Genomic DNA, 23,785 nt, shown 5'->3' with positions numbered 1-23,785 from the left:
GGACCGCGGTTCGATCCCCCGGCGTCCCATATGGTCCCCCAAGAAGCCAGGAGCAACTTCTGAGCGCATAGCCAGGAGTAACCCCTGAGCGTCACAGGGTGTGGCCCAAAAACCAAAAAAAAAAAAAAAAAAGAAGATGAGAACCTCATATTCTTTCCACACATATTTGAGTTGGACATGATGCTACGCCCTTTTTCTGCACCCAGTCCTACTAACAAATGAACACATCCTTCGGTTGTGTATAGGAAGTTCTCTATCCTGAGTCCCCCTAGACTGGTTGACCAAGTGGGTCCTCCATGACCACACTGCTGTGCCCCACTGAGCCTGCCGCCTATCCACATCCCATCACCTACAGACTCACTTCGGATTCTTCTTCAGGTTTGCCCATACATAGAGAGTGATGTTTTCTGATTGAATGACTTTTTCCATGTTTCCACTGTCCAGGTCTGCTAAGGTACTGGCCTGCTATAGAAGAAAGAAAATCCTTCAGAGACTTCCAGGCTTAAGCAGGGAGGAAGCCCGGCCAGTTATTTCATCACCACTCAGCACTCACTTCCCTTCATAATAGTCATCTGGGTAAGAAAGTGGTTCAATTAATGAGTCCAGTTTGTTGTTGTTGTTCTAATCTCTTTCATTTTCTTTTGTTTTCTTTTTTTTATTTTTGGCACACCTGGTGATGCTTAGGGGTTACTCTCCTGGCTCTGGAATCAGAAATCAATCCTGGCAGAATTGGGGGGGACCATATGGGATGCTGAAGATTGAACCCAAGTTGACTGTGTGTAAGGCAAACACCCTATCTACTGTGCTATTGTTCTGGCCCATGTTTTAATCTCTTAATGACAATTTTTTTTTGCTTAATTCACTGTCCAATCTTTTGCTTAATTCATTCTTCCATTCGGTGTCCTTGGAGATTCTTTAGGGCTAAAGCTTTCAAAATCTCAGAAAGAATTTAGGATCACTCTTCTAGAACCCTCTGAATGAAAAGATCATTGTGATATTTTTCATTTTTAATTCAAACTCACTTTTTATTATCTGTATACTAATAAAATATAGATGATGCAAAGCCAGAGAAATACTACAATGCATAGGGAGTTTGCCTTGCACACATCCAAGTGAGTTTTGTTGTGGTGGTTGTTTTGTTTTTGTTTTTGTTTTTGGGTTTTGGGCCACACCCGGCAGTGTTCAAGGGTTACTCCTGGCTGTCTGCTCAGAAATAGCTCCTCTAGGCATGGGGAACCATATGGGACACCAGGATTTGAACCAACCACCTTTGGTCCTGGATCGGCTGCTTGCAAGGCAAATGCCGCTGTGCTATCTCTCTGGGCCCTCCAAGTGAGTTTGATCCCTGGTGCCACATTTGGTCCCCTGAGCCTTGTCTGGGAATGCAGCGTCTTGAACACAGCTGGATGGGCCACACACGCCTCATAAAATGTAGATATGCTGCAAGAAAAGTCAGACTATTTCTGAACATAATAATTTGGAAAACAGCCCAGCTTACAGAATTCAGATGAGCCTTGATATTTTACTAGTGCAAAGTGTTTGATACTCAAGATGTGCTACCATAAAATGTAAGGATATTTATTCTTTTTTTTTTTGTTTTTGTTTTTTTGGGTTTTTTTGGGCCACACTCGTTTAATGTTCAGGGGTTACTCCTGGCTAAGCGCTCAGAAATTGCCCCTGGCTTGGGGGGATCATATAGGACACCGGGGGATAGAACCGCGGTCCTTCCTTGGCTAGCACTTGCAAGGCAGACACCTTACCTCTAGCACCACCTCACCGGCCCCAGCATATTTATTCTTTTTTTTTTGTTTTGTTTTTGGGCTCAGGGGTCACTCCTGGCAGGCACAGGGGACCATATGGAATATTTATTTATTTATTTATTTATTTATTTATTTATTTATTTATTTATTTTGGTTTTTTGGGCCACACTGGCATTGCTCAGGGGTTACTCCTGGCTGTCGGCTCAGGAGTATGGCCCCCAGGGACCATATGGGACACCGGGATTCGAACCAACCACCTTTGGTCCTGGATCTGCTGCTTGCAAGGCAAACGCTGCTGTGCTATCTCTCCGGGCCCAGGATATTTATTCTTAAAGAATGGCTTGCATAAAGAAAAATTAGATTTTTGTCAGCCCTGAAATGGAATACACTGAGTCAGATGGTGGCTATCTATTGCAATCTCAGGCTAGCTAACTAGAGAATCTCAGGTAAGTCCTGGGTGACAAAAGATGAGTGGATTATCCTGAGAATTATCCTGTGAGATTATCCTGTGAGAAGTTCATCAGGTTGTCCAAAGCAAGGTCCTTGAAAATTCTAGGTTGTGGAAATTTCAGCCATTTCTTCTCTTTATTTTTTGGGCCATTCCAACAGGTGTTTGGGGAGGGAGTTGGTCAGGGTCATTCTTGGAGGATCACAAGGTGCCAGAAACTGAACCCAGGACCAAAGCAAGCATTCTAGTACTTTGAGTTATGCCTGTGGCGCAGAAGTGGGAGGATTTCTGATCCCTCTAAAAGGTGGGCAGCAGGTTGCCAGAATGGATAGCTAATGGCAGGAGATACCAATCTCTCTCCCTCCATCTCCTTTATTGAGTTCTTGCTGATTGCATTGTTAACTGTTAAAACTGAATAAATTTATGTGCCTTCAACTATTCTACTAAGTTTTCCAAGATCTATTAATCTTCCTCCCAAATGATAGTAGACTAATTGAATAAAAAGGATAACATAGTAACTCCTATAAAAATAAAAACAAAAGCTAAATCTCACACTTACTCTGAGAAGTATTTCTGTGGCTCGATTAAACTTAAGAAAAAGGAGTTCTTGCAGCTCAAGAATTGATCCTTCATACTGTATTATATTTTTAGTTTGCAAATCAAATGGTGGAGTTTCAAGTAATATTAATGTCAATCTTTCAATTAACTGTAAATCAAAAGAATATTTACATTAACCTTCAGAACAAATTGTCAAAGAAAAAATGAAAAAGGGAGTCTATCATTTTTAATTAAGAATATTTTGCCTTAGTAAAAGTAAAGTCCATTTTTGCATTTATTCTAAGAGTTAAAAATAAAAATTTCTTTCAAAGCATAAGAATTTTCAATCACAAGCAGCAAAGTTGACTAAAGAAGTTCACTTGACCTTACTCAAGGCTGGAGTCAGGGGAATGAGAAAAGAATCATGAGAAGAAACATGAGCAAGAGGAAAAATATATGTCATTGGTGTTTCTATTTCATAAATGGGGTAACTGAGGCAAAACTGGTGCTACTCTAAGGAGCTGAGAAGCCCTTGATAATCCCAACTGGAGCTCTGAAGATGCAATTTTGAAACCAGGCACTCTGGGATGGGAAGGAGAGTGTACAAAAGTCAAAGGCTGCTCTGTGCTAGGGGAGGACCCAACTTATCTCAAAGAGTCTCCCTATCTAACTGCAGCATCCTCCAACTGACTATAGTCACCCCATCTGAATGTAGCCTTCCTTGGTTATAGCCCCTTTCTGACTATATTAGTGCAGTCTCCTCTGTCTGTCCTCTCTCTGTCAGTCCCACATTTGACTAAAGCCACTCCATCTGATTGAAACCTCCCCCATCTGACATAGTCCTCTATCTGACTGTAGTTTCCCCACATGAGAGCAACCTCCTTCATTGGACTCAATCCTCATATGACTGTAGCCCTCCCTGACTATAACCCCCATCTGACTGTATCATCCTTATGACAGTAGCCTTTTCCATTCCTCCCATTTGACTCCAGCCCTCCATTCTGGCTGCAGCCTCCATTAGGAATTCATATTCCAAAACAAGCAGGGACAACAGCCTTCAGGATCCGGAAACAGGGTGGGACATCAGCTTGTATCCAGGCTGCACTCGGTCCCACTAGGATTTGCCAGGTGTTCCATACTGAAGGTCCAAGCCTTGCTGATTTCTTTTCTCTACAATCCTCCCACACTTCTGAGCTAGGGAATTATGTGATTGTTTTTACCAGCATTTCTTAGAGCATCCTGTCTAACCTCTCTATCCTATTTGCATAAAGAAAAAGAATGACTATTCTAATTTATCTTTGCACTTCCTCTACCCTGGAGCACATAGTGAACCTTAAAACACATGTGTGCGGAATCGATGAATTGTGGCTGATAAGGATAAAAGCATGCACTCTTTCCTCCTCATCCTGTCACTTATATGAAGAATAAATACAATTTTATCCTTCTTGTATGAATTGGAGGCAAATATAATAAATTCACATTTATGCTATACTGACCTTATACATAAGGTGGCAAGAGGTTTTTAGAATTGTAAAAAAAATAGAAGAGATGAAAAAATATTTTTCTTCATAGCTAAAGAAGTGTTAATAACTGCAAACACATATAACTTGCCATTGGAGTTTGTACATGGCCATCTATAAGGAGGGATAGGAAGTACTCACACTCAGCACTTGATTACTCTTCCTCATCACTTGCTCAAAGGTCTCATCTGTCTCCTCCTTCCACAAGCTGATGTAAGTGTTGATTTCTTGGGCCACTGAAGGGTCAGGGCTTCTGTCACACTCCAGGTAATGTTTCCACTGTGGCAGGAGTTTGGATGACAGATGAATCCAACATGAAAGGTCTTTTTTTTTGTGAGGTCTGTATTCTATAGGCTCAATTTTCTAAGGTAGGCTAAACAAAACTACACATACCTCTAAAAACCATATGCCACTTTCTGGATCCTAGGAATATTTCAAATAGCTGAGGTGTTGGCCTCATGTTGGTAAGAATGAGGCCAACAATTTGAGCCCCAGTTCTTCGCCATGATCCTGGTAAGCTTTGCCATTTGGGGTTCCTGGTGGTAAAATGAAGTGTGCACTCACTGGTGAGTCCCACGTCTGAGATGTGTCCACTCTGGAGAGCCCCAAGCCCCAGAGCAAGTGAATACCACACCAAGTGTGTAGCCACCAAGAATGCACGATTTCCACTTTCTGCAACAACCACCATCACAAGGGAACAGGATAAGAAAAATAAAATGTTTCTAAATTAAAAATTATGCTGACCTTCTGCCTGCTGCTCTGCCACTCCAGGTGAGGTCTGCCTCTAGCTGACATCACTGGGTCAAATCCGGAAAGACTGAGTATGTCCCTTTCAGCTGGCTCTCAGCAGTCTCAACACTTGAACTGTGACATACAAAGGGACCTGCACCATATACCTCCAGAAATGTCTGTCCATATAAGAGGACCTATAATAGATTAACTCAACAAGTTATATGCTGCTCACCATGCTTCCTTACATTCTGTGAGGATGGGCAGAGAAGAATGACAGCATCCATCAGTATCTTCCACTGAGTTTAACTAGAAAGACTCACCACCAACACAGCAAGAATACTAGAAAACCAATGGGAAAAACACATAGAAACACACCAAGTTCAATGAACAAACATAATCTCCCTAAAGATGTAAACAACACCAGTGACACTATGATGAGGATGTTCAACAAGCTCAAAGAAAAGATAGTACCACAGGTGTTCAAAAAAGTACAAGAAAGTATGAGAGTCAATTACAGAAGCTTGACTGTGACAACCGCAATTGAGGAGAACTTTTCCTGAGACCATGAAGAAAGACCTTGGGGTTGGACAATTAGTATGCCCAGAGCCTGTAAGTGGTCTTATGACAGGATGCTTCATGGATAGGGACACCCTGTTTTAGGCCTTTTTTTCCTTTCTAATTTTGCCAATGTTTGCTGTGCCTAAGCAAAAACAAAAACAAAACACACACACACACACACAAAAATCAAAACTTCCACTCCCCCTTTTAAAATTTTATTTTTATCTTCTAGATAGGGGCTCTTGTCTTTTTCATAGAACCTTGGGACTTTGCTTTACCTCAAATTTCTGTACTTTTCTACAAAAATGAGAAAAATATAAAAGAGGATGGAGGCCAAGGGCCAAGTGGTCTCAGGTACATTGGTGGAGATTAAAAAGGACGAAACTAAATGCCTAAGCCAAAGTCAACAACAATAGAATCAAGAGATTCAAACTATAACAATCTAAACTTAAAGTGGGCCTGTTTACACTAGCAGACCATGGGACTGAGGGTGGAAGAAAAGGATGCATGCTAGAAATTTTAGTGGAGGGAGATCAACACTGGTGGTGGGAATGGTCCCAACACATTCTCACTGTATGCCTGAAATCCAACTAAGAAGGACTTATAATTTACAATGGTTTAAATAAAAATAAAAAAAGAAAGTATGAGAAACTAAATAAAAAACTACTGCTATCAGAAATAAGAAATATGGGGGTTAGAGTGGTGGCGCAGGGCATAAGACAGCTTCCTTGTGTGTACTAGCCTAGGATGAACCATGGTTTGATCCCCCGGCATCCCATATGGTACCCCAAGCCAGGAGTGAGTTCTGAGCACATAGTAACCCCTCAGAATCACTGGGTGTGCCCCCCAAAAAAAACAAAGAAAAGAAATAAGAGATATGGTGATATTAAAAACTCAATCTAAGCTCTCAACAAAAGACTAAAGCAGTTGAGCTGATCAAAGAAAATCAAGATGAGAAGGAAATAGCATAAGATCAAAAATACTCTACTGGTGGGGTGGGGAGGAGGGACACGGGATATTGGTGATGGGAATGTTTCACTGGTGAAGAGTTTATTTGATATATATAAAATGCTAAAAAAATGAATAACAAAGAAATGTTCAGGGAGTAATAGATAATGGGATTTGAGTGTTTAAAAAGTAAAAAAAAAAAAGAAGAAAAAAATTTTAATGAGAAAAAATACTCTAAAAAGAAATGAACAACATGCAGAGATCTATGGAATGTGTTAAAGAGGAACAATATAATAATAAGACCCAAAAGAACAAGAAGACAAATGTAATTATGAAGTAAGAAAGAGATCATTAAGACATAGTCCCAAGAAACTGAGGCAGACAAACAGATTGGCAGAGGAGTCCACTTTATGACTCAGAAGAGCAATTTTCACCCTAAGGTCAGTGTACCTGAGAGAGCCTGGCCACTTTGCTTTGCTCTGCAGCTGCATGTTTCTTCCAGTCTATGAGCCACACCTCAACCATAAAAACACCATCACACTGCATTGATCACAATGGGAAAGCAATGCTGAACCTCTCCATGCATAGTTAATGAAGATGGTAGTTTTGAAGACTTAACTAGTATAGCCACTTATATAGTCTTTCTGATAAGTACTTTAGGGAAGAAATGTTGAGGATGTTCCCAGAACTCAAAGAAACCATAAAATAAGCAGACAAGACTAAAGAGTATGTGAGAGTAGAAGTGAGAAAACTTCAAACAGAAATGAAAGAACTGAAAAACTTGGTAGGTGAAATGAAAACCTCATGGGAATGCCTCACCACTAGAAAAATAACTACTAAGGACAGAATCAGAATCCTCAAAATAAACCAACAAATGACAATCAAACTTTGGGTATTTTTAACAGAAACAATATAAGGATCACTGAGGTTCCAGAGAACCAGATAAAAAAAAAAAACCCTATGAAGAATCAACAGTCAAAATCCATCATTTCTGAGAAGTTCCCAGAGGTGAAGAGGGCATGCACCTACATCCTGTGTGCCCAAAGTATACTAGCTAAAAGAAATCTAAAGTTAAACACTTCAAGGCATAGCCTAGTCACAATGATGAAAATCATTGAGGATAGAATGCTGAAAGCAGCAAGATCAATAAAGGAAACTACATACAAAGGAGTATCCTTAAGATTTACAGCAGATTGATCAAAAACAATCATTCAAGTCAAAAGTCAGTGGTGGGATAAAGCAAAAATAAATAAATAAATAAATAAATGTTTTAACAAGAATACTTCACCCAGCCAGATTCTCATTCAGGTTTGAAGGAACAATACACAGCTTCATGAATAAACAGCATCTCAGGAACTTTACATAATAAAAACCAACTTTAAAAGAACTGAATGAGGTACTTTAAGACAAGACAAACCTCACAAACACAACAAGCTTTTATATAAAGATGGCACAAAATTCAATGACAATAATCTTTCATGCCAATAGAAAAAAATGTACCAATTAAGGAAGAATGGCAAGTGGATGAGAAAATTAAATTCAATATTATTCTGCCTGCAAGAAGCACATTTAAATAGAGCAAACACAGACTTAAAGTTAAAAGTTAGAAGACAATCCTTCAAGAAACAACTCCCTGAGGCTGAGGTGACCATAGTAATAACAGACAGCATACACTTCAGGCTTATAAAAAGTTTTAAGAAACAGAGAAGGTCATTTTCTTTTTTTGGAGGGGGGTGTTTTGGTTTTTGGGACACACCCAGCAGAACTCACGGTTACTCCTGGCTCAATGCTCAGAAATCACTCCCATCAGGTTCAGGGGGCCATATGGGATTTGAACCATTTCTAAATTACCTTCTGCATGCAAGGTAAATGCCCTACCTCCATGCTATCTTTCCAGCCCCAGAAAGTCATTTCTTAATAATCAAAAGACATATACATTAGGAAGAAATAACACTCCTAAACATATATGCAGCCGATGAGAATCCAGGAAAATTTTAAAACAACTACTAACAGACTTAATGAAAGATAGCAATAGTACTTCAAGACTTAAATACTCTGTCACCTCTTGATTAATAAATCAGACTAAAACTCAACCAAGATATAATGACAAAAAGGGGGTTGATGTATATCAATACATATAGGGCTTTTCATAACCCAAAATCTGAATATACATTCTTCTTCAATATACACAGGACATTCTCCAAGGTAGACCACATTGTGGGCCACAAAACATACCTCTATAAAATCAAGAGAATATAAATTGTATCACCCATCTTCTCAGATCATGATGCTCTAAAAATAGATGTGAGTTACAAATAGAGGAATAACTTTAACACCCGGAAATTAAACAGTTTACTACTAAACAATCAGGAAATCAGGGAGGAAATAAAGAGATTCCCTGGAAAAAATGAGAATGAGGATACAAACTGTTAAATTCTATGGAATCAAGGAAAAGTGGCAGTAAGAGAAAAATCTATAGCTTTGCAAGCATTAATCAGGAAGAAAGAGCCTAAATAAATAAACTGCACAGCTTAAGAAATTGGAAACTGACCAAAAATTAAGCCAAAAGCAGGCAGAAGGAAGGAAATAACAAAACTTAGAACAGAAATAAATGAGCTGGAAAGCTCCCAAAATACAAAAGATCAATGAAAACAAAAGTTGGTTCCTTGATAAACAAACAAGATCAATAGACCATTAGCAAGACTCACAAAAAAAGAGCAAGAGCGACTCCTAATAAACAGAACCAGAAATAAAAGGGGAAATGTTACAACATAAATTAAAAAGATAATCATAGATTACTTTGCAAATTTTTATGCCAGAAAACAAGAAAACCTAGAAGAAATGAATAAATTTTTGGATTTCCATCACATTTTCCAAATAAATAGATCAAACATTTCTAAAATTTTACAATAAATATCCATGATAACTAAAAAAATTCTTGAGAAAAAGAAGATAGGAGGCATTACTCTCCCCAACTTCAAACTGTATTGCAAAGCAGCAGTAATTAAAACAGCATGGTATTGGAATAAAGACAGATTCTCAATTAGATGTTTATTTAATATTTGATAAATGGCCATGAATATAAAATAAAGCAAGGAAGATGCTTTATCTTCACAAGTGCGGTTGAGAAAACTGGTCAGCTACATTCAATAAATAAACTCAGGGGCTGGAAAAATAACATTTGCATTGCATTTGGCCAACCCAGACTCCATTCCTGCATCCCATATGGTTCCCAAGCCCACTAGGAGTGAATTCTGAGTACAGAGGCAGTAGTAGCCCTTGAGCATTGCTGGGTGTGGCAAAAAATAGAACTCAGATCTCTAACATTGTGCACAAAAGTCAAATAAAAGTGGATTAAACACCTTGATTTCAGATTGAAACCATAAGATATAGAGAAAACTGTAAGCAAAATTTTCCATGGCATTGAAGCAAAAGGCAGCCTTAAGGATGAAATACCACTGGCCAAGCTAGTAGAAGCAAAGATGAACAAACTAAGAATCTTTAACTCAAAGGAAATGGTGACTAGGATACAAAGTCTAGTCATGGAATGGGAGAAACTATTCACCCAATACCCATAAGGGGTCAACATCTAAGATATATAAGACACTGGTAGAGCTTAACAAGAAAAAAAAAATCTAATTCCATCAAAAATTGCCGAAAAGTGATGAAAAGAAACTTTCCTTGAAGAAAAAAATACAGATGGCCAAAAGGCACATAAAAATGGTCCACATCATTCATCATCAGGAAGATGCAAATCAAACAATGAGATATAAACTCACCACAGAGACTGTCTCACATCTAAAAGAACAAGAGCAACCAGTGCTAGCATGAATACAGCAGGAAAGGGACTCTCATTCACTGCTGGTAGAAATGTAGACTGGTTCAGTCTTTTTGTACATTCCTTAAAAAACTAAAAATTGATCATCCATATGACTCAAGAATACCACTCTTGGGAAGTGGTATTTAGGGGTCCAAAAACAATACAGAAAAGCCTTCTTCATTCCTATGTTCATTGCAGCTCTATTTAGAATAGCCAAATTCTGGAAACAACCCAAGTGCCCAAGAACAAATGAGTGGATAAAGAAATGGTATATCCACACAATGGAATACTACACAACTATTAAAAAATAAAGTTATGAAATTTACTTATACATGGATCTGGAGAGCATTGTGCTAAGTGAAATGGATCAGAGGGAGAGGAATAAAGATAATGATTACACTCATTTGTGGGATGTAATAAAATAGCATGATAATAATTCCCCAAAACAATAGAGACAAGTGCCAGAAGGATCCATCGATGGTAAGAAACTTGCCACAAATAGCAAGAGAGTACAGTTAGAGCAGAGAAGGGACTACTATGACAATGAAACTTGGAAATGATCTCTCTGGACAAGAATTGGATGCTGAAAGGAGATAAAGTTATATGCATGATGCCCCTTTAATAACAATATTGCAAACCACAGTGTCTAAAAGGAAAAAAGGAAGGGAAGAGAAAAAGAAGAGAGAAATGAGGAAGAGGAAGAGATAGAGGAAGAGGGGAGGAGGAGGAGGGAGGAAGAGAAGGAAGGAAGAAAAGGAGAAGGAAGGAGAAGGGAGGAGGAGGAAGAAGAGAAAAGAGGAGGAAGGAGGAGGAAGAGGGAGGAAATGAAAGGGGAGGATGTGGAGGAGGTCTGCTCTAGAAGTAGGCATGAGGGGGAGAGAGGGCATAGGTGAGGGAGAAACAGGGACAGTGGTGATGGGAAATATGCACCGATGAAGGGATAGGTGCTGGACATTGTATGGCTGAAACTCAATCATGGATAACTTTGTAACTGTGTATCTTACAGTGATTCAATTAAATAATTTCTTTTATTAAAAAATAAATTGATTTAAAAATTCCCAGATTTGAGGATTACAGGTACCAAGATCCAAGAGGCCTGAAGAATCTCAGCAAAAATAGACTCAACTAGAAAAACTCCAAGACACTTTGTACTCAAAATGATAAAATCCAAAGGTTGAGACAGAATATTGAATGCAACAAGATCAAAAAAGGTGACATACAAAGGAAAGCCCATAAGATTAACAGATATAGCAAATGAAATTTTGTGAGCTAGAAAATGGAAGGATATAGTACAAAAACTCAATGAAAAGAATACCTCACAAGGAATACTCTATCGAGCTACATTATTATTCAGATTTGAAGGAACTGTACAGAGCTTCATGGATTAGAAACAGCTTAGGAACTTCATAGTTTTGAAATCAGTTTTGCAAGAAGCATTAAACAGTCTTCTTTAAAGGATAGGAAAACTTCTTCATATGTGGCATTGAGTATGGCACTCACAAATGGTGCATACGGTCACCCTCTACCAGATGAAGGAAAACATGTTTACTCTTAGCTTGCTAAGGGATTACACATTTTATTTCTATTTATTAAGATCACTTAGAATCAATCATCATATATTGACTTTTATTGATTTATTTTCTTATAATTCCAAGGGGGCAAGCCAGTAGATGTAAGAAAACCTGGGGACATTGGTGGTGGAAGGAGGATACGGATAGTAGGAATGGTGTTGGAACAACATTGTATACATGAAACAACTACATTATATACAACTTTGTAAATCATGGTGTCTTAATAAAAACAAAAATTATTTTAGTTACTTGATACTTTATTTTAAAACAATCTAATTTCTTGGCATCAAGAAAAGAATAAGCTTTAATAATTCTAATAAAATTTAAACTTATTACCATGTTCTTATATTTTAAATTATTTTTAATTAGTTTGGTTTTTCTTTCCTTTGGAGGAGGACAGGGTCATACCCAGAGGTGCTCAGGGAGTACTTTGGGCTCTGCACTCAAGAATCACTCCTGACAGTGCCTGGGGGATGATATGAGGTGCCAGAGAAGGTACATGCAATGCAAGTGCTTTACCCTGTATAGTGTCTCCCTGGATGCTATTTTCCATTTGAAAAAATTCAGGGGGAGAGAAATTTGGACCAAACCAGGATTGCTCAGGGATTACTCCAGGCTCTGTGCTCAGGGAGCACTTATAGTGGTACTCAGAGTGGTGCTAGGGACTGAGCCAGAATTAGCCTCAAGCAAGGCAACCTCCCTAACCACAGATTATTTATCTGGCCCTTGCTTTCCTTCCTATTTATACAGTATTAGTATTCCTTAACAAAAGCCAGTTCTTGGTATAATTTCTACTTTTAAGTTGATTAATAACTGTTAATTATCATTTAAGTATGAATTACTTCTGCCATCTGTGCAAATACTCTATTTGTAATCATATCATAGGTTTTTACTTAAAATTGTTGAGTAATCATATTTTAATCTAATATCAGTATTCCTTATTTTACTCTGATATCATTATTCCTTATTTTATCCTAATAATCACCAATACTGTTTCAAAGTTGGGTTATTTTAAACAATACTAAATTTCATAAGCTCAGAGATTTTCAATTTTAAGATAATTTCTTCAACATCGTGCCCCAAATGAAGTCAGTCAGTTGAAGGACAGAAATATTTCAAAGATTTTATTACCCACAAAAGACTTTCTAAAACGACATCAATTCACTTCGATAAATGTCATAAAAGAGAAAGATTTGTTAGAGATTTCTGATGAGCACATTTAAAGTTTCCTGAATTGATGACTATCAAACTCCAACTCTCACTTATAGTACAAAGGTATTAACTAAACGTAAATATAAATGTAATTAGCCTGGGGCCAAAGAGAGCACTATACTAGTTAACACATTTGCCTTGCATATGGCTAACCTGAGTTCCATCCCAGCCATACATATGGTCTCCAAAGCCCTATCAGGAGTGATCCCTGAGCACAGAGTCAGGAGTCAGCTCAGAGTACCTTTGGATATGGTCCCCCAAACAAAACGAAACAGTCATACCTGAGCAAGCATGCGAAAGTCTCGTTTCAATTTCTCTGCCTCTGCAAAACACATCTCCAGGAAAGAAAGTTCTGCAAGTTCTTCAGTTCTTCTCTCAAGGTCCTGTGAAGTGGGGAACAAGAGCTTCTCTGCTTTCCTAAGTAGCATCTAAAATTTACTTGATAGCATATCTTGTTTCAAAATCGACACAGAAATTAGACTGGTGGAGGTACTCAACTCTTGTGGGATCTTCCTAATACTGATGTTTTATGTGTGCATTTCCCCCCAGGCAATACTAGTGCTAAATATAGACTATTCAACAAATCTCTAATAGTCTGCATGTATAATGGAGCATACATAGGCCTTTCCTCTAAATGTTAAAGGTCAATGGTATTTGGTGAATGAATATGGATGCAGTCATTGACTATTCTGACTGAGATGCTCTCAAAAAAAAATGAATTGAACACATATCTACCAGTGCTCAGGGATTATTATGGCTCTTCACTCAGGATCACTCCTGGCAGGCTCAGGGGACTATACAGGACACTGGGAATTAAACTTGGGTCAGCTGCATGCAAGACAAGCACCCTACCCTCTGTGTTGTCATTCCAGCCTGTTCTACCATTTTGTTTTGTTTTGTTTTGAGGTCACACCCGGCAGTGTTCAGGGGTTACTCCTGACCGGCGTGGGGACCATATGGGATGCTGGGATTCAAACTGGGGTCCATCCTATGTTGGCCATGTGCAAGGCAAACACCTTACCGCTGTAAGGCCCTGTTCTACCATTTTTAACAACTTAATGGCATCTTGCCCTGATATCAAAAAGGGATCCATTTACAGTTTTAAAAGATTCTGGTGAAAAAGAGAAGCTCCAAATAATAATAGGTTGGGCTGGAGCGATAGTATAGCAGGTAGATTCTTCCCATGCACAGGGCTGATCCAAGTTCAATCCCCAACGTCTTATATATCCCCTGAGTCTGTTAGGAGTAATTCCTGAGTTAGTATTGCCAGGTGTAGTCAAAAAACAAACAAAAAAGAGCTAGAATTTGAATTTTGGGGGCCCCGGTTAATTCTCCCAAATAGTAGTTTTAAGAAGGAGCTCGCAGTACAACTTAGGCCAAGCATTCACATAGCTTCCTTTCTCTTTTTCTCAGCTTCCCATCAGAACCTCAGGTGTTACTACTGCTGAGCTAATTGAACGCTTGGAGCATGTTCACCCAAGACAACACTGACCTTAAAGGGCCAAGCACATTGGACAATTTGTTTTTCGTTAATAACATCATGAGCACTTACTTACTTTTGCTTCAAGTTTTTCCCATTTTTCTCGCTCTATTCGTTTCTTTTCAAGCCTTTCCATTTCTTCTTTTTCTTTCTTCGCACGTGCTTCCTCTAAAGAACAGATTCTATGTGACTAAATCATTCAATTCTTAAATTTACAAAAATACTCCCAATAATCCCAAATGGTGCACAGTGATTAGAGATTTTATATGTGCCACAGTACAGTAGGTAGGGGACTTGCCTTGTGTGCTGCCAGCATGGGTCCCTCACGCCCACCAGATCAGTGCCTTATCACAGAGCTAGGAACCATGCACTGCCAGATGTGGCCCCAAAACAAAACAAAAAATCAATTAATTTTTAGTATGTTTAACTAGCCAATATTCTTCTGTCCAATTCACATCTTTCAATAAATTAAAGTCTTCTTTAGAGTTGGTAAATATTATTATGGTCTAAGATTGGACCCTAGGCTGTTGCATTATCTCTTACTAGGATATGTTTTCCATTTGAATGAACTTGAATTTTATAATTTTTCTTCAAGCAGCACTAATGTTCTTATTTCATCAATAAGTATGAATATTTCAAGGTCATCTGAATTAACAAATAAAATAGCGTTTAACAAAAGCGACTGATTCCACAGGCCCAGGAAGGTAGCTCAAGTACCTTGTGAGGCCCCAAGTTCAGTTCCTAGCACCACAGGACCACCAGTCCCTCCAGCCCTGTTGGGCATGGCACTAGGAGCCCCCAGAAACTGCCCTGCTGCTACTCAGCATTAAACTGAGCATCTCTAGGAGTATTCCTGGGTACCTCAGTTGGTTTTGTTTTCATTTCAGAGGGTGGATGGTTTGACTATGTCTCAAAACACTGCTTGTGACATATCGGCAAGTTATCTGAAATAAAAGCAAACTCAACTTCCTGAATATTATTTGAATGTCCTGTTTCAATATCTGAAAGTGTCCTAAAATAACTCTCTGGATAGCTGGTGAAATAGTCACCATTCCGGAATCACCATGGCAGGGGTTCCAGAAACATTGGCACTTGTTGATCTCATCTATATAGGAGAATGGATCTGTGGCCATGTGCATTCATACCTTCCTCTCTCAGCCGTCTTTCATCCTCCTCTTGCTGCTGCTTCAGCCGTTGAGATTTGGACATCTTCTTGACACCGGTCTTCGCAGGGTCCTCACATAGTAGTATAAAGAGCAGTTAACAGATACCCAGATCACATCAGCAGAGCTCCCTCAAATGGTAATTATGAAAAACCATTTTTGCTTCCAGAAAAATCACCCTTCCACTCATTCAGATAAAGCTGTGTTCAGAGCCCAGCCCCAGCACACTGACAAGTAGGTATGGAGGTAAGTAGGGAAAGAGGCACATTCAATTTAGAGCAGTCTCATTGCAGGGCCCACACCATTAAAGGGGAGCTAAGAAAAAATCTTCTTTCCCTGTCAGTGAAAATAAATGTGTCAAAACTGCAACCTCTCTCTAGTAATTCATGGTATTCTTTGGTATTCTTCCTATCAGCAGATGGGGGTATGTGGGGGGGGGGGATGAGACTGAGGTGAGACTGAGTCAGACTGAGGTGAGAGCTGTCATTTATGACCAGTGTTTACATGTTGACAGAGCTGGTAGCATTAAAGTTTGGGCTCCAGACTTCAAGGTTTAAATATAGGAAGGGCCATTCCAAGAAGGGGGAAATGTTGACACCAGAGAGGGCTCGGAGAATGCTGATGGGCCAAGGTCATTGTCACTGCCAGGACACTGTGAATAGGGGGTGGTGATTTGTCTGAGAACAGCTGTGGCCATCAAGGACATCAATTTAGATATAAACCTGGTGTGAGAGTGGAAAATAATTGTCAGGAGGGCACCATGTGAGTGACTATTATCAATGGTCATGAGAGTGACGATGCAGAGAAGACAGATACAATAACATGTCACAAGTTCTATATATTTATTAATGATCACTACTAGAGCAGAGAGGATAGAGGTGAAGAAGAATCTGGAAGAGAAAGAAAAGTCTCTGGAGCTGACAAAACTCAAGAGAAATGATTAGAAGAGGTTCAGTTGTGATCACAAGTCTTCTGTCCTGGAGTTGGGGGTCCCTGGTAAGGGGTGCAAACACATCAGTCTCCCACCACCTCTACACTCTCTCTGACCTTGTAAGAACACTGCTCCCTCTCCCGTGACCTGGTGGGGACAGGCTTCTCCAGGCTCTTCCAGAACAAAACTTATACTATAGTGCCCAGAGGGTGAATGTTAAAGTCCATAGGATTCTATACAAGAAGGAGAGACACACAGTAAGAGCTGGAGCCAGTGACGTGGTGCTAGAGGTAAAGTGTCTGCCTTGCAAATGCTACCAAGGAAGGACAGCGGTTCGATCCCCCAGCATCCCATATGGTCTCCCCAAGCCAGGTGCAATTTCTGAGCGTTTAGCCAGGTTAACCCTTGAACATCAAATGGGTGTGGCCTCAACAACAACAACAACAACAATAAAAAGAGCTGAACACGGCATGCTGACCCTGTGAACCCCACAACTACATCTGGTGTGTCCCTTTTTCCCCTTGAATCTTCTGCAAAGCTCAGTGAGCAGCTGCCAAGTTCTGCTGAGCAGTGACTGTGTGTTTACTTTGTGCTGTCACCGAAGCCACTAAACCTGGCCAAAGAAACACGGGCTTCAATTTACAAAAGTCAGATGGTCTCCAAGCAGGGGCCCATCTCTCCAGAACTATTTCATCTGCTGAAGTCCTTATGTCACCTATACTGAGACTCTAAAAGGAAGACATCTCAAGCTCCTATCTTTCCACTGAGTTCATCCTTCTGTTCTAGCTGATAAATGGGACATCCATACTGGGCCTGTTCCTGCTTTCATCTGGGTCTGTGACAAGCTCCTCTCAGCATCTCTCTCCAGATTCCACTTTCTATTTTGTTTTGTTTTGTTTGTTTTTGGGCCACACTCAGAGGTGCTCAGGAATTACTCCTGGCTCTGTGCTCAGAAATCGCTCCTGGCAGTTTGGGGAACCATATAGGATGCCAGGGATTAAACCTGGGTTCATCCTGGATTGGCTGCATGCAAGGCAAATGCTTTACCACTGTTCTATCACTCCCAGTCTCCTAGAATCCACAATCTATTACTATCCATCTCTCCCTCCAGTCACACCACCTTTTTCTGGCTCTCTTAAACCTCTAGGCCAAGGAACCACACAGATGTCAAGCTCCAGCTACCTGTGAGTTTTAACTTTGTTTCCCCTCCAGCATGGTAATATCACTGATTCTCTCCTCCCCCAAAATTGGTTTATCCCCAGGCATAATAACTGCCTCTTTAAATGTTCATAACCAGGTTGTTCAAAATTTGCTGCAGCAATTACAAGCTCTTCTGTGAGAATGTTCTGAACTAATATTTATTACTCACATAAGAACCCACTCTGGTCTCTTGGGGCCTATGGCTATAGGAAATGAAAATGTTGATCATCTGGCCATGCTAATATTTAAATCAATTGCAGAACATGCAGTACTTCACACAAATGTCCATCATTTGCATGTCAACTATCATATTCCATGGAAGCAAGCCAAATAGTTGATAGAGGTACCATTTGTGCACCCTTAAATAAAAGAATATGTAGTTGGGCCAACTCCCAAGGTTTACAAATAAATAAATTGTGGCAAATGGATATTACACATGTTGACTTTTGCCCCAAAGAAACCGTATCTTCCATGTGGTGGTATACATATTCCCATTTTATATGAAGAGTTCCAATGACATCAGAATAAGCTAAAGCAGTTTTCACCTTCATATTTCAATGCTTCTCTGTTATGGGCATCCATCAATCCAGAAAAATGAAGCCCGACCTACACCAATTAAACTTTTCAATTATTTTGTAAGGATTGGCAAATCAAAGATATCACTGGAATCTCATATAATCCCCAAGGACAAGCCATAGTTGAGAGAGCTAACAAAATTCTCAAAATTCAACTATTAAAATATAGAAAAAGATTCATGCCACTGATGGACATTTTATCCTTAACATTATTTTCACTAAATTCACTAAATTTTCTTAAATTTACCCCCAGTAGAGCCCTATGTAGAAAAACAATTTAAAGATGTTTGGGTACATAAAATCAATTCACTTATTTGGGTAAAAATAAATAATGAATTTCTAGTAATTTCCTCATTCAAGGTAAAGGATATGCTTATTTTCTACAAATGGCAACCCTGCCAAGAAACTTTGGGTCCCACTATGCCTTGTCAGAAGCAGGATTCTCACAAATAAAAAAAAAAATCATAAACATATGCATGATGGGTGTAAACCCTATCTCAGAACCAACACAGATTATTCAAAAAATGTGGGCAGGAAACATACTGTGACCTCAACAGTAACCAGGATAATAAGCTGACATCATACTATGAGGCAGACACTATCCGGAGGGGAAATGACTAGTTCCAGAATCTTAATGCTGAAAATGAGGGGCCTGGCCCTGCTTTCACCAGACTTCATAATTTAGGAAACACTAATTGTATGAACTCAGTGCTACAATGCACATATAACATTTCCAGTCTGATTGATTACTTTACCAGATCCATTATAAGAGGAACATTAACAGATCAAATTTGTTGGGACATAAAGGTAAGGTGACAGAAGAGTTTGGTAAGATTATAAAAGCTTATGGGCAGGATAGCACAGGTATATAAACCCAAAAGATTTTAAGATGACCACTGGAAACATAATCAATTTGCAGGAGATAGTAAATAAGATACATATGAACTACTTCTATTCTTAATGGTGGGTCATCATCAGGACTTGAATAAAGCTGATATGCAGAACAGACAGAGGAAAAATCGAGATAATCTTGTTGACTCAAAAGCTATAAAACAAGCTTGTCAGGGACACAAGCAGTTTGATGAATTTATTATTGCTATACTTTACCAAGGCCAGCTTAAATCTATAATTCAATATCTCATATGCCACCAAGAATCAGAGACATCAGAGATCTTTACTCATTTATCCACTCCTTTATCCTTGCCTTTGACATCTACACATAAATGCAGGTTGCAAGATTGCCTTAAAGAGTTTTTTAAAGGCCCAGAGAGATAGCACATTAGCGTTTGCCTTGCAAGCAGCTGATCCAGGACCAAAGGTGGTTGGTTCGAATCCCGGTGTCCCATATGGTCCCCTGTGCCTGCCAGGAGCTATTTCTGAGCAGACAGCCAGGAGTAACCCCTGAGCGACGCTGAGTGTGGCCCAAAAACAAAAACAAAAAAAAAGTGTTTTTTAAAGAATACTAAAAGGCAACAATAGGGCTTACTGCAGCCGCTGAGACACACAGCAGGATTCCTTAAAAGGAACAGAAACTTGGAAACTACCACCTGTGCTTTTAATATATTTGAAACACTTCCTCTATGTTGCACTTAGTGTATATACATACATATATATGTATATGTATACATATATGTGTAGTCTTAAATTTTTTTATTGTTTTAAGAATATTCTATGCATGTTCTAAACCAGGAAGCCTTTTTTTCAGCAAAGTCCCCCTCCATCAATTGTTGAATTCGGTTTGCTAAGATTTTGTTGAGAATTTTTGTGTCTATGTTTATTAGTGAGATTGGTCTGTAGTTTTCTTAGTGTGGTCTTTGCCATCTTTAAGAATGAGTGTGATGTTCACCTCGCAGAAAGAGTTAGGAAGGATTCCTGTCTTTTCAATAGTTTGAAGGAACCTGAGGATCAGTGGTTGTAATTCTTGGAATGTTTTATAGAATTCACCTGTAAAACCATCTGGACCTGGACTTTTGTTCTTGGGGAATTTTTTTTGGGGGGGGGGCCATACCGACATTGCTCAGGGGTTACTCCTGGCTGTCTGCTCAGAAATAGCTCCTGGCAGGCACGGGGACATATGGGACACCGAGATTCGAACCAACCACCTTTGGTCCTGGATCGGCTGCTTGCAAGGCAAATGCCGATGTGTTATCTCTCCGGGCCCAGTGGGGAGATTATTAATTACTGACTCAATTTCCTTAGCTGTGATTGGACTGTTTAGGCTTTCTATGTCTTCCTTATTGAGTGTTGGGAGGTGATATTTTTCCAGAAATATGTCAGTTTCTTCTGGATTCTCTAGCCTGAGTACAGTTGTCCATAATACTCTTTCATGATGCCTTAGATTTCTTGGGGGTTCTGTTGTAATTTCTCCCCTTTCATTTGTGATCCTATTTATTTAGGTGTTTTCCCTTTTTTTTGGTGAGTCTTGCCACTGGTTTGTCTACCTTGTTTATTCTTTCAAAAAACCAACTCTTGGTCTCATTACTTTCTTGTATTGTTTTCTTTGTTTCTATGTTGTTTATTTCTGCTCTGGTTTTTTTATTATTTCTCTTCGTCTGACTGTGTTTGGTTCCTTTGCTGCTGCTGTTTTTTGCAGATCCTTCAGGTGCCATTGTAAACTGTTGATTTTGTCATTTTCCTCTTTCCTCACATATGCCTGTATTGTTATGAGTTTCCCCCTAATTACTGCTTTTGCTGTATCCCAGATTTTTTTTTTTTTTGTGATTTTTGGGTCACACCCAGCAGTGCTCAGGGGTTATTCCTGGCTCCAGGCTCAGAAATTGCTCCTGACAGGCACGGGGGACTATATGGGACGCCGGGATTCGAACCGATGACCTCCTGCATGAAAGGCAAATGCCTTACCTCCATGCTATCTCTCCGGCCCCTGTATCCCAGATTTTTTTTTTTTGTATCCCAGATTTTGACAATTTGTTTCTTCATTGTCATTCATCTCAAGGAATCTTTTTATTTCTTCTTTGATCCAACTGTTTTTGAGTAGCATGTTGTTTAATCTCCAGGTGTTGGATTTTCTCCCCAGTTTGTTACAATCTTGATCTCTGTTGCATAATGATCTGATGGGGTGCTTCTAACAATTCTTATGTTTCTAACTTTGTGTAAGTTCAATTTATATCATAAGGCCTGGTCTATTCTAGAGAAGGTTCCATGTGCACTTGAGAAGAATGTGTATTCTGCTTTTCTGGGGTGGAGTGTCCTGTATAGGTCCATTAGTCCTATATCCTCTAATTTCTCATTAAGGGCTCTCACATCTTTGCTAGTTTTCTGCCTGGTAGTAGGGATAGTGGAGTATTGAAATCTCCTATTACTATGACAGTTCCTTCCATATGTTTCTCTAGATTTGTGAGCAAGTGACTTATATATTTTTCTGGCTCTACAATAGGTGCATAGATATTGATCAGAGTTAGTACTTCATGGTCTAATATTCCCCTGATCAGTAAATAGTGACCCTCTTGGTCTCTGAGCACTTTTTTGAGAATAAATGCAATTTGGTCTGATATAGGATGGCTGTCCAAGCTTTCTTTTGTTTTCCATTGGCTTGAATAATTGATTTCCATCCTTTTATTCTAAGCCTGTGTCTATCCTGTTCTGTTAGGTGTATTTCTTGCAGGCAGCAGATATCTGGTTGTTTTCTGATCAACCCTCTACTCTGTATCTTTTAGGAGTTTAAACCATTGACATTTAAGAAGATTATTGACAGAAAGGACTGTTGTGCTATTGTATTGAATAGAGTGGTTGTTGTTACAATCAGGGGTTTGGATTGTGTAATACATCTTTGAGTATTTCATTTAGGGTTGGTTTGATCAGCGCAAACAGTGTGAGTTCCTTTTGGTCTAAGAATGTTTTTAATTCTCCCTCCCATATGAATGAGTTTTGCTGGATTTTGGACTCTAGGTTGTAAGTTTCTTTCATTCAGTAGTTTAAATATGTCACTCCACTGTCTTCTTGAATTGTTTCGAATGGGAGGTCTGGTTTGATTCTTATGTCTTTTCCTTATATTTTAGGGATTTTCTCTCTCTTATTGCTTTAAAGAACTCATCTTTCTCTTTGCTTTTTGCCAATTGGATTAATATATGCCTTGGTGTTGGTCTGTTAGGGTCTATTTTATTAGGGACTCTTTTTGCCTCCTGGATTTGTAAAGGTGTCTCTTTCCAGAGGGTGGGAAAATTCTCTGTTATTAATTCCCTCACACTTGTTCTTCTTTCCCCTTTACTCCCCCTTCTGGTATTCCTACAATTCGTAGGTTATTTCTTTTATCTTTCTTCATTAAGTACCTAATTTTTTCTCCCAATGTTTTTTCTCTTCCTTCCTTATTGACTTCGTTGTCATTAATGTTTTGTAGTTTTTCTTCAAGTTCCTCATTGTGTCCTTCTTTGTGTGATTTTGCTATTCTGGCTTGTTATCAAATTTTTTATTTCCCTTAGTTCTGGTTGTATGGATTCTTCATATGCTGTACAAGTTCTTCTTTGAGTTGTTTGAATTGTTTGACTAAAGATTTCTTAATCTCCTTGATGTCCTTTGCTAGGGGATTCATTGCTGCTTAGAGGTTCTCATCTATTGGGTTTATGCGTTTTGGTGGACTTGCTGCAGACAGCTCACTGAATGGAATAGCGGGACTTGGCAGCACCAGTGGCATGTGTACTGCTCATGGTTCTCTCCAGTGGCTCATTGTACATGAGGATCTTCTACTCTCTATCATCACTCTAGCTGGTGCTGGAGTAACTCGAGTCTTTGAACTATGAATCATCCTCAAAAAGGTAGGCACCATGCTGATATGTTATTGGTGGTCAATTTCTACTACTTCATTTCAGCATAGACTGTTGCTCACAACTGGTTTCAGCTTTTGAGAGATCCTCAGATCTAAGACATTTTCTGATCTGTGAATGCTGTGAGACATTTTTTCAGACTCCACAAGACTGTGTTGTAGACTACAGTTGGTATCTACAATATAGCTACTTTCCTCAGACTTCCTCAAAATACTTAGGGGATGTGTATACCCTCTATGTAAACTTCTTAAGTGTATCTCTTTAACATTTGTGTGTTCTATGGTATATTATGCTTTCCACCTTTTATTTGTATTTGCTAGTAGAATTCTTGGAATAAAGTAGAGATAGTACCCATGAAGTCTTTGTGTTTTTGACAGAACCAGGATAGGAATTATTTAATTTATTTTCTTGTCCTTGGGCCCCAACAGAATCCTATGGCACCTTTCCTTTTGCATAGGCATATTAAAATCAGAAAACATTAGAAAGAGGAGTTATTATCCATTAGAGATGAGGACTCAGTAATTTCTTGCTATAGGCGGCTTTCCACCCTAA

General features: G+C 39.2%; 2 protein-coding genes across 2 annotated transcripts in view; both read right to left on the bottom strand.

Annotated features, from left to right (window-relative positions):
• BCAT1 (branched chain amino acid transaminase 1) overlaps positions 1 to 23,785 on the bottom strand; it is a 647,504-nt gene that overhangs the window by 208,032 nt on the left and 415,687 nt on the right. The window lies entirely within an intron of this gene.
• The window catches only part of DNAI7 (dynein axonemal intermediate chain 7), a 65,904-nt gene that overhangs the window by 18,530 nt on the left and 23,589 nt on the right, over positions 1 to 23,785 (bottom strand). The window contains exons 2-7 of the mRNA XM_049782891.1: positions 15,732 to 15,822; positions 14,663 to 14,754; positions 13,388 to 13,489; positions 4,407 to 4,544; positions 2,768 to 2,914; positions 362 to 465 (exon numbers count right to left, since the gene is read on the bottom strand). Of these exons, the coding sequence (XP_049638848.1) occupies positions 362 to 465; positions 2,768 to 2,914; positions 4,407 to 4,544; positions 13,388 to 13,489; positions 14,663 to 14,754; positions 15,732 to 15,822 (674 nt within the window). The remainder of the gene's footprint in view (positions 1 to 361; positions 466 to 2,767; positions 2,915 to 4,406; positions 4,545 to 13,387; positions 13,490 to 14,662; positions 14,755 to 15,731; positions 15,823 to 23,785) is intronic.

The sequence above is a fragment of the Suncus etruscus genome, chromosome 11 (genome assembly GCF_024139225.1).
Source record: "Suncus etruscus isolate mSunEtr1 chromosome 11, mSunEtr1.pri.cur, whole genome shotgun sequence".
NCBI lineage: Eukaryota > Metazoa > Chordata > Mammalia > Eulipotyphla > Soricidae > Suncus > Suncus etruscus.
This window is presented reverse-complemented; position numbering and strand designations above follow the sequence as displayed.